The sequence below is a fragment of the Mirounga leonina genome, unplaced genomic scaffold (genome assembly GCF_011800145.1).
Source record: "Mirounga leonina isolate KUSES-001 unplaced genomic scaffold, KU_Mleo_1.0 Mir_93, whole genome shotgun sequence".
NCBI classification, from domain to species: Eukaryota; Metazoa; Chordata; class Mammalia; order Carnivora; family Phocidae; genus Mirounga; species Mirounga leonina.
Window position 1 is genome coordinate 20,954,457 of NW_023270854.1, and position 12,985 is coordinate 20,967,441.

A 12,985-nucleotide genomic window follows, 5' to 3' on the forward strand; every position below is an offset into this window, starting at 1 on the left:
AAGTTGACATGCACTTTTTTAGTTTTCCAAAATTTAGTTTCTCAAAAACCTCAGGTTTCACAGGAATTTTGATGACATCATGGGATGTTTGGGGGTCACTCCCATTCCTATTCTCTTTAATGGCATTGCTCACATGACTAGTCCTTCATCCCCAGGTCTTCAACTGGTCACCATGATTCCCACTGGGAACACATTTGAGGGAAATAATGGTAGCTCCACACATATGGACAAGCTCTTTGGCAAAATCAATCCTTAGTACCACACATAGTGGAAAGGAAAGTGCCTAATCTAATGTGCTAGGTGGGAATGAGAGACCAAATACATCACTAATCCATAAGGGACTAGTTCTATTTTGTTCAAAAATGACAAGTTTGCTTAATTAATATCTAATACAATGGACAAGGTACCGATTTTCCATAGTCACTTCATAATTCTTATATTTTATGGGGAGCAAAAGAAATGCTTTTCAGAACTGGCTGATATTTGAGGCAGTCAAAGCTCTTAAATACAATAGCCAGGGCTCCCCGGGAGCAAAGCCCTCACATCAGAAGAGCCCTTTGGCCAGTTTAGTCGTCAGTATCAGGACACCTGTGTGAAACAAACTGGCTCAGTGACACGGTATTTCAGAGCTTGGAAAGCAAAGAAAACCTCCCTTTGCCCACCAAGCACAGCCTTCCTGCAATTCCGAAAGGAAAGGGAGAATCAAATAAGTGTTGGCAAGGCACTCGTTTTCAAATGATGAAATAGTGGGAAGGCATTGTACAAATAGCGTACGATTACACAGCAGAGTCAAATTTCAAGGCACTTTATGATAATTAATGTTAACACATAAATAATTGCTACAGAATAACTGGCAAAAATATTGCAAAAATGGAAATGAGGATTTTTCTTCTATCTCAAATTGTAGTATTTGAAAGAAATATAGTATGCCGGCAACTCTACGCAAAGACTTTGAGACAGGAACACTTAAGGAACCTAATTCACTCATTAATCTCAGAACAAACAACTGTGCAATACTCCTGAGTAACCCCAGTTCCTGACAGTGTGGATTTTTGCATAGACCCTAGAGAGAAATTCATTAACTCCACTGTGCCCATGATTCTATCTAGGTCAAGTCCCATCTATTATTTGATTTCCAATTTGGGGGAGAGTTAGGACAGAAAAATAACATGGGTGAGGTTGACCAGCCTTCTCACTAAGACAACACCCAAACTGAAAGGAATGGTAAAAATCATCTAACCTCTGGTATCTACCTGTTTCGAGGATGAGAAAATGCTTATAGTGACTTGTAGAAATCGGGCCTCAAGGCTATCTGTTGGTCGAAGTTTTCAAAATATGGCACTGTTTCTTGTTCTCCAGGGAGTTTGCCTATTGAGGCTAAGACCAGAACTACAGTTTATTAGTAGGAAGAGGAGGTAATTGTCCATCAGAACTATATAAATCTTTATTAGTGGATCACCAAATGTGTGTAATGCAAATGTATAATATCCTACAACTTTCTTTTTCTCACGGTAGGAGAGAAATTCAGCTTTATTTGTGACTTTCAGAAAGGAGCAGCTCTTTGGGAACAGAGTTTTAGTGATCCATTTCTTGTGCAACTCAAAGGTCTTTCAGATAACTTCGGAGGAAGGAGAGTCTCCACACTTGGCACAAATTTTTCTTTTCCTATGTGTGACTTTGGTTGTTTCTCAAGGTGACTAATAAGACATCTCCAGCCAGAGTCATGAAATGTTTTCTGCTTGAGAAAGAACAGGGATGTTTAGTGATCTCCAAGGCATTTAGAAACCAATATTGAATGGCTGGAAGTTAACTGGTTCTGATAGTGATTTAGAGAATATTTGGTTTCCTAGAAAAGAGGTGCTTATTTCTTTTCCTTTTCTAAGCCATCACGTGGAAACATATATTTGTGCCTATTTCTTTTGCACTGCACATTCCTTTTGCTCAAAAATTACCTGATGTATGACTGAATATATATATTAAAAAATCTGTGAAATTTTGGCCAGGAGTCATATGTCCATGCTTTTTGATTTTTAGATCAAGTTCAAAAATTAAGTTAAGCACTCTTTAGGAATCCTTTACTTATATAACTTTATATAATAGTTGTATTATATATTTTATGTTTACGTTATATATTATAGTTGTATAACTACCCTTATTTAATAATCCTTACTTTTAAATAAGTTAACAAAATTTTAAAAATTCCTAAAGAGACTAAATTTTTCTTTTATTCATTTATTTATTTACTCATTCGTTCATTCATTCATTCATTCATTCATTCATTTTTAGGTTCACTGCGAAACTGAGTGGAAGGTACAGAGCTTTCCAGTACCCTCTCTGTCCCCACATATACGCAGCCTGCTCTACTATCAAAGTCCTGCACCAGAGTGGCACGTGAGACTCTAACCACAGCTATAAACAAATCTGTAGTGTTTAACCACAAATAAAAACACATTTTAACCTAGTTCATTTATTTTTCTTTGGCTTATGCATGCATCACTCCAATTTCTGCCTCTGTTGTCAAACGGTCAACTTCTCCTGTGTGTCTGAGTCTCTTCTCTTTAAGGACACAAGGCATATTGGATTAGGACACACCTTAACTCAGCATGAACTCACCTTAACTTGGTAACATATGAAAAGATCCTATTTCTAAATAAGGTCGCATTCACAGTTATTGGAGGTTAGAACCTCAACATATCTTTCTGGGAGACGCAATTCTCTTCATAAAAGTTTGTGGCCTCCAAATATGTCCTTAGAGTTCTGGGTCTCTAAGACCTCTTCAGGCAGAGGGAGGATGGCCATCTGAAGGAGGCAGATACTGGAGTTAGCTGACAAAGCCAAGGGATGCCTGGGACTACCAGAAGCTGGAAGAGGCAAAGATGGATCCACCCCTAGAGACTCTGGGGAGAACACAACCCTGACAACACCTTGATTTTGGAGTTCTAGCCTCCAGAACTATGAGAGAATAAATTTCTGTCATTTTAAACTACCTAGTTTATGGTACGTTATTATGGCAGCCTAAGAAACAAATACATCCACGGTAGAAGAATCTGCATAGAGTCTGAGATGAGACACGGTGACTCACACAAAGTCCTGATGGTGAATGGTAATCTGTGATAAACTGTATTATTTGTTCACAACTCACCCTTCCCCTGTGAATTCCTTAGTTCACGTTGGGTGGCATATATACTTCCCTATCCCATTGGTACTGAGCTTCTCCATGTAACTGATTTTGGCCAAGGGGGAAAGGAAAAAAAAAATTATGCTAGCTCATTTATTATTTTCTTTTTCATTGAAATTTAACTTCTGGAATGACTATGCCTATGATTCAATGAGACAGTTTTGCACATTGCACCAAATCAAGAGAAAAAGAAAAGAGTAAATGGGATGCTGAGTTCTCAGAAGGAGACTATATCTTTACAGGAGAAAAAGAAATGACAGGAATACACCATGAGTAAAATAAAATAGTTAAGGGGCGCCTGGGTGGCTCAGTCATTAGGCACCTGCCTTCGGCTTGGGTCATGATCCCAGGGTCCTGGGATCGAGCCCCACATGGGGCGCCCTGCTCTGTAGGAAGCCTGCTTCTCCCTCTACCAGTCCCTCTGCTTGTGTTCCCTCTCTCGCTATGTCTCTCTCTGTCAAATAAATAAATAAAATCTTTAAAAAATAAAATAAAATAGTTAATTTCTTTAATAAAGTGTACTGAACTTTGGCTTGACTTGGTCTTGTGTAGTGAAGAGATAAAGGTCATGCTACACATCCTTCTCACACTTTTAAAGTCAGAGAATATAGATGAAATAAAAAGAAAACAATAGACAGTGATGTGATGAGGGAAAAACTAAACAAAAACTATAATCCTTTCTTTTCTGCTGGGGAGAGTTTGTTTCAGAAGCTGAAGAAGGGACTTGTGGGTTCTGAATTCTTTGACTGGAATCACTTTCCTAGTTGTCCTAGGATTTGGAAATTTTGGTTTTTGGACTTCCCATATCTTTCTCATTTAATGCTGTTCAATATGGTTTGGGGAACTATTTTTTCTTGAGTTTCTGCACACAGCTCTATTCTGTAGACATGATGTGCAGTGAGAAAAGGGAAAATAAATCTCATTCTCTTGTCAGATTTTTGATGCCTTTTAATTCTAACCTTGCTACATCTAGATGATTTATGATTTCTTAGAGCTGTCCCTGTTGGGTTGGAAAAAATATAGCTTACCTCACAAATATATTTTATTGCTGTTACCATCTTATCTATTACAAAACATCCTATCTCACATGAGCTGCTGAGTCACCTGTTCCTAACTAAGAGAAGAAAGCCATAAAATTGATTTTAAAATGCTGTGCTTGAAGAAGAAAAAAAAGTCAAATGGCATAGGAGAAACCACCAGAGTGTATATAATAGATTGAGAGCCTCTCTCCATACCTACTTCCCTTAAAACAAATGAAATACTACTTTCAGGATATAAAATCGATACACAAAAATCAGTTACATTTATATATGCTACTAATGAGCTATCAGAAAGAGAAATTAAGAAAAACAATCCCTTTTACAATTGTGTCAAAAAGAATAAAACACTTAGGAATAAATTTAACCAAGGAGGAAAAAGATCTTTACACTGAAAACTATAAGATGTTGATGAAAGAAATTGAAGACATAAATAAAAGGAAAGATATTCCATGCTCATGGTTTGAAAGAATTAATATTGTTAAAATTTCCATACTACCCAAAGTGATCTGCAGAGTCAATGCAATCTCTATCAAAAATCCAATGGCATTTTTCACAGAAATAGAACAAACCATCTCAAAATTTGTATGGAACCAGAAAGACCCCAAATAGCCAAACCAATATTGAGAAAGAAGAGCAAGCTGGAGGCTTCACACTTCCTGATTTCAAACTATACTGCAAAGCTATAATAGTCAAACAGTATGGTATAGACATAAAAATAGGCATACCGACCAATGGAACAGAATGGAGAGCCTGGAAATAAACCCCTGTATACATGGTCAATTAATTTATGCCAAAGAGCCAAGAATATACCGGGGGGTGAGGGGCAGTCTCTTTAATAAATGGCATTGAGAAGATTGAATTGCCTCTTGAAAAAGAATGAAACTGGATTTCTTACGCTGTACACAAAAATGAACTCAAATGGATTAAAGACTTGAACTTAAGACCTGAAACTGTCAAACTCCTAGAAGAAAACATAGGGGGTAATCTCTTTGACACTGGTTTTGGCAATGACTTTTTAGATTTGACACCAAAAAGCAAAGGCAACAAAAGCAAAAATAAACACATGGGATTACATCAAATTAAAAACTTCTGTACAGCTAAAAGAAAACCATCAACAAAATGAAAAGCAGTTTACAGAATGGGAGGAAATATTTGCCAACCACATATTTGATAAGCAGTTGATATCCAAAATATGTAACACAATCACACAATACAATAGCAAAAAAAGTTGGATTAAAAATGTGCAGAAGAACTGAATAAACATTTTTCCAAACAAGACATATAAATGGTCAGCAAATATGTGGAAAAGGTATTTGACCTTACCAAATTATCAGGGAAATGCAAATCAAAATCACAATGGGGTATCACTTCATACCTGTTAGAATGGCTATCATCAAAAAGACAAGAGAAATGTTGGCAAGGACGTGGACAAAAGAGTGAACTGTTGCTGAAAATGTAAACTGGTGCAGCTACTGTGGAAAAGAGTATGAAGGTCCTAAAAAACATTAAAAATAGAACTACTATATAATCCAGCAGTCTCACTTCTGGGTATATATCCAAAGGAAATGAAAATGAGATCTTAAAGACATATACACACTCCCATGCTCACTGTAGCATTATTCACAATAGCCAAGATATGGAAACAACCTAAGCATCCATCAATGGATGTATGGATAAAGAAGACATGGTATATATACAAAATGGAATATTATTCAGCTATGAGAAAGAAATTGCAACAAATGGATGGACCTTGAGGGCATTATGCTAAGTGAAATAAGTCAGGAACAGAAAGAAGATACTATATGATATCCCTTATATATAGAACCTAAAAAAGATGAACTCATAAAAATAGAGACTAGAATTGTGGTTACCAGGATCTGGGGGATAGGGAAAAAAGAGAGATGTTGGGTCAAAGAGTACACACTTCTAGTTATAAGATGATTAAGTTCTGGGCATCTAATGTACAGCATAGTGATTATAGCTAATAATACTGTATTATATACTCGAAAGTTGTTAAGAAAGTAGATTTAAAACATTCTCACCACAGAAGAGAAATGGCAATTATGTGACATGAGAGGGGCATTAACCAATTTTATGGTAGTAATCATTTTGTCATACATAAGTGTATAAATCAACACATTGTAAACCTTAAATTTACACAATGTTCTATGTCACCTATATTTCATTAAAATCAGAAAAGTAGTAATAATACAAAAACAAATGAATTACTCCTTTGGAAATCTTTTTCTCCAACAATTATTAATTAAAAGTCAAAAGATATTGCTTAATTGATTTAATTAAAGAAAGCTAAGGCATTCATTTAAATATCAGTTTATCAGGAATCAATGACACACTTTTAAATAGAACCAACAGACACTTACACAAGAATATGTTGGAGGACAGTCACTTGATTATTCATTTCCTAGTTGACAACATATTAAGTTCAAGCACCCATCACATCATTGTTTTACTGAACCAGTTAATCTTTGTTTCCCCACAGCTTCCCACATTGTCTATGGAAAGACTCCCAGAGAATTGGTCCTTTGATTCTGACCCAGGGCAGAGGTAAACCAATTTTCCCAAGGGATGAGAATATTAAAATGCGATACATTTAACAAGACATGCTTGGTTATTATTCATTTGTTCTTAGTAAAAAGAAAGGAAAATGCATTACACTGACTTTTTCCTGCTCCGAAACCTCGGTCCACTGACAGTGTGGGGAATGGCACGGGCCGGAGGGTAAACTGTGGGTGGGGGTATCCACACGTGGGAGATGGAAGGATTCCTGGGTACTGGGCACTTTCCAGGGTTGGCACAGGGATGGCACTCACGACAGCTGCAAAAAAAGAGATGTTGTTATTATTATTATTTATCTTAGGTAGCCACCTAACAAATAAAAAAGGAAAGGGCTAAATTTTCACATCTTCAAACCCATGAATACTCTTCATAGCATCATGTAGGTTCCTTTACTTGCCTCTCTTTCCACAGTCTCTTTCTTACTCTAAAAAAGACGGCTCCTGAACAAATAATACATTATACGTAAAAAAAAAAAAAAAAGAAGATAGTAGGAAGGGTAAAATGAAGGGGGGAAATCGGAGGGCAAGACAAACCATGAGAGACTATGGACTCTGAGAAACAAACCAAGGGTTCTAGAGGGGAGGGGGATGGGGGGATGGGTTAGCCTGGTGATGGGTATTAAGGAGGGCATGTACTGAATGGAGCACTGGGTGTTATATGTAAACAATGAATCATGGATCACTACATCAAAAAAAAAAAAAAAAGACGGCTCCCTCCTCCAGCACCTTACTACAGAGCATTACCCTGAGATTTCAAACTTTCCACAGTTTCAAAGAAAGAAACAATGAAACAAGCCACCATAAAGCCTCGTTAAGGCTCTCTGCTTTTTGTTTTGTTTTGTTTTTGCCTTTTTCTTTCTCTTAAGCAATAACTGTGGTGTTAGAAATGCTGGGTTGTTCAGAAACTGAATATATTGTGTAAAGTGAGCTATGGAAATAGGAATTTTCTGCTCATTCTGTGAAAGAATGTAATGCTGTTGAGAGATAGTCTGGAGAGAGAAAAGCAAGGTATAGTCTCAATAATCATACTTAGGATTTTTATTTAAATGGAAAGAAAATGACTTCGAACAGCAAAACAGTACAGTTTAGTGACACATTAATTTAAATATAACTACATGTTGTTTGGGAATACCAAATATTTTTTAGTGGTACTGGCTTAAACCCACAGATCAATATCTTACATAATATTTCCTAGGTGTGTTGAGCATTATTCAATTCCGTTATTCAATATCTATTAAATTATGCCACATTATAAAATACTTATTCTAATTGAAGTCGATCATCTTACATCATCTTATAAAATATTTAGTATTCCCTACCTCTTATTAACAAAAAATACAATTTAAACTAGCTACTAGAATGATTTTCAGCAGTATATTCCTATTACATCAATAAAGTTAGTTCTATTATATGCATTATTTTTATTTAATTACACTCTAATTCCAATTACTGGAGTTTAACATGCATGAGCATGCACATTTACCAAAGGAAAACCTTTCTTTTTATCATATTCTTCTTACCTAAGTAACTTCATGATCATTGACACAGATTATATTGCATTATTTTAAATTAGTTAGAAGTAACATGTAGATTTAAAAATTTTTTTTCTAACTTAAAGTGCAGATTCATTATATTAAACATACAACACTTTAAATCAAAAGGGCTGCTTCTAGTAAAATAGCTTTTGAATTAGCATTCTGGAATTTATTTTTCAGTGTATTTATAATACTCCTTGAAATATATAGTAACATGTTTATTTGAATTGAAAAATTAAAAAAAGAAACACTATTGGTTTCACAATAAGGACTAACTCTTTCAAATAGGTTAAATGATGGGTGTTTTCCATGAAATGACTACAAACTAAAAGATTGTAATAGAATAAAAGCATTTTTCAAAAAATTATATTGGTAACAGTATATTGTAAGTGATATTTCAATGCTTCCAATCCTGTCATAATATACCATATTATATAAAGTACTTCTTAGTGGAAAAAATTTGCAGATGTATTTTATAATTACTCTGTAAATCTTGGTAAAGTTTCTAACAGGTGTACCTCTTAAAAATGAGAAAGCAAATAACCTGAATGAGTAACAAATACTTTTGAAAGTCAAGCAGTTTCTAAAATTTTTACTTCCAGCATAATTGGAAGACAACATCTAGTTTGTTGAAATATTATAAAAAATAACTTCAGATGAGAGTTCACAGTCTGATTTTGGCACGTAATTTGGAAGTTCAAATCATTGAGTGACTGCTGTAAAAATCTTATTGTTGTAACACTCACCCACACATATATGCAAATAAAGTTTCTCAGTGTTCAGATAAATAAAACAGTGGAATAGAATTTATGCAAAAAGTAACATTCATCCACAGATGTATGCAATAATTGTATAGAAAAAGCCTTATTTGTGTCATTTAAGTGATAGAATTCTAATAAAATCTTACTTTATAAACAATTGTACAGAAATACTAATTGTAGAATTGAGGAGGAAAAGATGGCGGAGGACTAGGGGACCCTATTCCAACTGGTCCCCTGAATTGAGCTGGATATCTACCAGACCACTCTGAACACCCACGAAATCAGCCTGAGATGTAAGAAGATAGATCTGGATCTCTACAAACAGGATATTGCACACAGTTGGTTTCAAGGTATGAAGCGGGGAGCCGTGATTCTGCGGCAGATATCAGAAGATAAATGGAAGGGGGAGGGAGCCGTGGGAATCCTGCACTGCCAGTGAGCAATAGCCTCCCATGCTGGGGATGGGGCACAGACTCACAGACCGGTTGTGGCGGGGAAAGGACTTTAGGGCAGCCCCCCAGACTAAAACCTGGAGCGGTGGGGCTGTACGTGTGAACTGGGGGCGGCTGTGGTGTTAGGAGCACAAAGGGCAGAGACGTGCCCCCATGCCCTGACCTGGAGGTGAGGACTGGGAGCCCTGCTGAGGGGTGCACAACCTAGGATGCTGCAGTTTATAGCAGCACAGACAGAAACAGAGATAGTGTGGCCTGGAGAGCTCATTGAAGAACAGACTGCGATCTCTCTGCTCTGAGGCAGAGGGTTGGAAATGATCTCTTCTACTCTGACTCCTGAAGAGACACGGAAAGCCACCAGGGAAAGCCACCAGAGAACAAAAGCCCCCCAAAACTGGTTTTCACTGAGCCCATCCCCCCCCAACAGGGGGCAGGGCAACTCCGCCCAAACAGCGTTGCCTAAGTAACAGCGCAGCAGGCCCCTCCCCCAGAAGAGAGGCCAACAACACTAAGGTCCCTATAAAACAGGTGCATCTTGCTTGGGTTGTGGTCAATAATTTGGACCCTGTACATTCCCTCAACAGAATGACTAGGAGGAGGAACCTGCAAAATAGGAAAGACTCAGAGACTGTGACTTCTGCCACAGATTTACAAATGGATACAGATATAACCAAGATGTCAGAAATGGATTTCAGGGTAACAGTTATGAAGATGACAGCTAGAATGGAGAAATCGATTAATGGCAACATAGAGTCTCTAAGGGCAGAAATGAAAGCTGAACTGGCAGAACTTAAAAATGCTATCAATGAGATCCAATCTAATCTAGATAATCTAACACCTAGGGTAAGCGAGGCAGAAGAATGAATTAGTGATCTAGAAAACGAATTGACAGAAAAGAAGGAAAAAGAGGAGGCCCCAGAGAAACAACTCAAAATCCATGAAAACAGAATCAGAGAAATAAGTGACACCTTGAAACGTTCCAATGTCAGAATTATTGGGATCCCTGAGGGTGTGGAGAGAGAGAGAGAGAGAGAGAGGACTAGAAGATATATGTGAGCAAATTGTAGCTGAGAACTTCCCTAATCTGGGGAATGACACAAACATTCCTGTCCTAGAGGCAGAGAGGACCCCTCCCAAGATCAAGGAAAACAGGCCAACGTCCAGGTATGTAATAGAAAAACTCACAAATCTTAGAATGAAGGCAACCATCTTAAGGGCAGTTAGGGGGAAGAGATTCCTTACGTACAGAGGGAGGAACATCAGAATAACGTCAGACCTATCCACAGAGACCTGGTAAGCCAGAAAGGGCTGGCAAGACATATTCAGGGTACTAAATGAGAAGAACATGCAGCCAAGAATACCTTATCTGGCAAGGCTGTCATTTAGAATGGATGGAGAGATGCAGAGCTTCCAAGACCAGCAGAAACTGAAAGAATATGTGACCACTAAGCCGGCTCTGCAAGCAATATTAAGGGGGGTTCTATAAAAGGAGAAACACCCCAAGAGTGATATAGAACAGAAATTTATAGAGACAATCTATAGAAACAAGGACTTCACAGCCAACATGATGACAATAAATTCATATCTTTCAATAATCACTCTCAACATGACCAGCCTAAATGCTCCCATAAAATGGCACAGGATTGCAGATTGGATAAAAAGGCAGGACACATCCATATGCTGTCTACAAGAGACTCATTTTGAACCTAAAGATACATCCAGATTGAAAGTTAAGGGATGGAGATCCATCTTCCATGCCAATGGACCTCAAAAGAAAGCTGGGGTAGAAATTCTTATATCAGACAAATTAGATTTTAAGCTAAAGATTGTAGTTAGAGACACAGAAGGACACTATATGATTCTTAAAGGGTCTATCCAAAAAGAAGATCTAACAATTGTAAATATCTATGCCCCCAACATGGGAGCAGCCAACTACATAAGTCAACTGTTAATCAAAATCAAGAGTCATATTGATAATAATACAAAACTAGAAGCTGGTTCTTTGAAAGAATTGATAAGATTGATAAACCACTGGCCAGACTTACCCAAAGGAAAAGAGAAAGGACCCAAATTAATAAAATTATGAATGAAAGGGGAGAGATCACGCCTAACACCAAGGAAATAGAAACAATTATTAGAAATTATTAACAACAACCATATGCCAATAAATTAAGCAACCTGGAAGAAATGGATGCCTTCCTGGAAAACTATAAACTCCCAAGACTGAAAAAGGAAGAAATTGACAACCTGAATAGGCCAATAACCAGTAACGAGATTGAAGCAGTGATCAAAAACCTCCCAAAAAACAAGAGCCCAGGGCCTGATGGATTCCCTGGGGAATTCTATCAAATGTTCAAAGAAAAAAATAATACCTATTCTCCTGAAGCTGTTTCAAAAAATAGGAACAGAAGGAAACCTTCCAGACTCATTCTATGAGGCCAGCATTACCTTAAACCCCAAACCAGGCAAAGACCCCATCAAAAAGGAGAATTTCAGGCCGATATCCATGATGAATATGAATTCCAAAATTCTCAACAAAATCTTAGCTAATAGGATCCAACAATACATTAAAAGAATCATCCACCACGACCAAGTGGGATTTATCCCAGGGATGCAAGGGTGGTTCAACATTCGCAAATCAATCAATGTGATAGAACACATTAATAAGAGGAGAGAGAAGAACTATATGGCCCTCTCAATTGATGCAGAAAAAGCATTTGACAAAATACAGCATCTTTTCCTGATTAAAACTCTTCAGAGTATAGGGATAGAGGGAACATTCCTCAATTTCATAAAATCCATCTATGAAAAACCCACAGCAAATATCATCCTCAATGGGGAAAAGCTGAGAGCCTTTCCCTTAAGATCAGGAACACGTCAAGGATGCCCACTCTCGCCACTATTGTTCAACATAGTACTAGAAGTCCTAGCAACAGCAATCAAACAACAAAAAGAAATAAAAGGTATTCAGATTGGCAAAGAAGAAGTCAAACTCTCTTTGCAGACGACATGATACTTTATGTGGAGAATCCAAAAGACTCCACCCCCAAATTACTAGAACTCATCCAGCAATTCAGTAATGTGGCAGGATACAAAATCAATGCACAGAAATCAGTTGCTTTCTTATACACTAACAATGCAACTGTAGAAAGAGAAATTAGAGAAACGATTCCATTTACAATAGCACCAAAAACCATAAGATACCTTGGAATAAGCCTAACCAAAGAGGTAAAGGATCTATACTATAGGAACTACAGAACACTCATGAAAGAAATTGAAGAAGACACAAAAAGATGGAAAAACATTCCATGCTCATGGATCAGAAGAATAAACATTGTTAAAATGTCTGTGCTACCCAGAGCAATCTATACCTTCAACCCCATCCCAATCAAAATTCCAATGACATTTTTTAAAGTGCTGGAACAAACAATCCTAAAATTTGT

At 37.2% G+C, this 12,985-nt stretch overlaps 1 protein-coding gene across 1 annotated transcript in view; it reads right to left on the reverse strand.

Annotated features, from left to right (window-relative positions):
- The window catches only part of DCC (DCC netrin 1 receptor), a 1,173,370-nt gene that overhangs the window by 38,856 nt on the left and 1,121,529 nt on the right, over nt 1-12,985 (reverse strand). Inside the window, exon 26 of the mRNA XM_034996274.1 lies at nt 6,899-7,054. Within this exon, the coding sequence (XP_034852165.1) occupies nt 6,899-7,054 (156 nt within the window). The remainder of the gene's footprint in view (nt 1-6,898; nt 7,055-12,985) is intronic.